Source organism: Capsicum annuum, unplaced genomic scaffold (genome assembly GCF_002878395.1).
Source record: "Capsicum annuum cultivar UCD-10X-F1 unplaced genomic scaffold, UCD10Xv1.1 ctg50748, whole genome shotgun sequence".
Lineage (NCBI taxonomy): Eukaryota > Viridiplantae > Streptophyta > Magnoliopsida > Solanales > Solanaceae > Capsicum > Capsicum annuum.
This window is the reverse complement of record NW_025858639.1, coordinates 99-2138: the sequence shown is the minus strand read 5'-3', so window position 1 is coordinate 2138 and position 2040 is coordinate 99. Positions and strand designations below refer to the sequence as shown.

Genomic DNA, 2040 nt, shown 5'->3' with positions numbered 1-2040 from the left:
TAATCCATATCGAAAAAATAGAAGGAACATGTAATATTTAAAGTGTTACCCAACTCCACTAGTTTGAGGCCTTTTGGGAGGTGCCCAAAAACAAATTTGTGAGGGCTTGGCCCAAAGAGGACAATATCATACTAGTGCAGAGTTCGGGTGTGGTTACACGCGGTCCCGACAAGTATTGAAGATATCAACACCAGAATATGAAAGACATGGTTATTTGTTTATCTCCATATTTTCTTTGTCTTAAGTCATTAATAATTTATTTAGATAAGCTTTGAATTGTTAGTTATTTTTTTTAGTGTTTCTGTTTCAATCAAATTACAGGTCTATTAGTTATTGGTTAGGAGTAAGTTGAGTCCTAGTAATAAGCAATGACTTTCTTATACGTTTGTAAGCCTGTATATACAGGCTATTTGCATCAATAAAGGATTAGTTCTCTGATTTTCCATCAAATTTTTTGTCAACTTTTTTATTTAATATTCAACATCTGGTATCAAAGTCAGACTCTTCTAGGTGCTGTCAGGATGAGTGATCTTCAAGTAGTTGGTGGAATTAAGAAACTCAACAACCAAAACTATAATTCTTGGTCTACATGCATGATGCCGTACTTGCAAGGCCAAGACTTGTGGGAAGTAGCAAATGGAAATGAGGTTACGTCTCCAGAAGCTGAAGACACGAATGGCATCTTACGAAAATGGAGAATCAAAGCGGGTAAAGCAATGTTCGCCTTGAAGACCACAGTCGAAGAAGATGTACTAGAGCATATACGTGTTGCCAAAACTACACACGAAGCTTGGGATACGTTCGTCAAGATGTTCTCCAAGAAGAATGATACGAAGCTCCAACTCTTAGAGTCTGAGTTGCTATCAGTGTCACAACGCGATATGACGATCTTACAGTACTTTCATAAAGTAAAGTTGCTATGCCGAGAGATTTCTGAGTTGGATCCGGAGGCTCATATTGGTGATACTAGGGTAAAGCGCATCATCATTCATGCCTTGAAGCCATAATTTAGGAGCTTCATTGCTTTCATACAAGGATGGAAAGTTCAACTGTCGTTGGTAGAATTCAAAAATTTGTTAGCTGGTCAAGAAGCCTTAGCTAAGCAAATGGGAGAAGTCTCATTGAAGAAGGAAGAAGAGGCACTCTATGACAAACGAGGTAGGTGGAATTCTAAACAGCATACCACAGGTATATCTAAGCAGAATAATGATATGGTAAGAAGTCATCAAGGCGGAGAGAGTGTTCGTGCAGAAGGATCTTCGCAGAATCAAGATGATGGTAAGAAGTTTCTAGGGAAGTGTTATAATTGTAGAAAAAGAGGTCATATGGAGAAAGATTGTTGGTCAAAGAAAAAGACTATTGAGAGCAATGCTGCTACATCAAATAGTGAAGAAGAGTGGGATGCAGATGCATTCTTTGCTATAGAAGAAGAAGAAGAATTGGCCCTCGTTACAATGACAAAGATAATTGATTACGAGAAGGATTGGATTGTTGACTCGGGATGCTCAAATCATATGATGGGGGACAAAGAAAAGTTGCAGCACCTGTCAGAGTACAAGGGCAGCAGGGTAGTCGTAATGGATAACAACTTAAAGTTACCGATAGATCACATTGGTAATACAATAGTTTCTCCTCAACATAGTGATATCGAGGTACGGCTCCAAAATGTTTACCATGTCCCAGGTATGAAGAAAAATCTTTTCTCTGTGGCACTGTTAACATCTTCTGACCATTTTGTTATATTTGGACCACAAGATTTGAAGATCTATCGGGACCTGAAGATTATAGAAGAACCAGTGATGAAAGGTCAAAGGTTGGAATCAGTTTATGTAATGTCTGCAGAAGCTGCATATGTAGACAAGACGAAAAAAATGAAACAGCAGACGTGTGTCACATACGGCTAGGTCACATTAGCTTTTCCAAATTAAAGGTGATGATGAATAGGTCAATGTTGAAGGGACTTCCATAACTTGAAGTGATAAAAGAAACAGTATGTGCAGGCTGCCAGTATGGAAAAACACATCAACTGCATTTTGAAGA

The 2040-nt window shown here is 38.4% G+C and overlaps 1 protein-coding gene across 1 annotated transcript; it reads left to right on the top strand.

Moving 5' to 3' along the window:
* The first annotated feature begins 521 nt into the window (after window positions 1-521).
* On the top strand, window positions 522-1007 carry LOC124892797. Its single transcript, XM_047404002.1, has one exon. The coding sequence runs from the start codon at window positions 522-524 to the stop codon at window positions 1005-1007; it is 486 nt and encodes a 161-aa protein (XP_047259958.1).
* Window positions 1008-2040: the final 1033 nt, after the last annotated feature.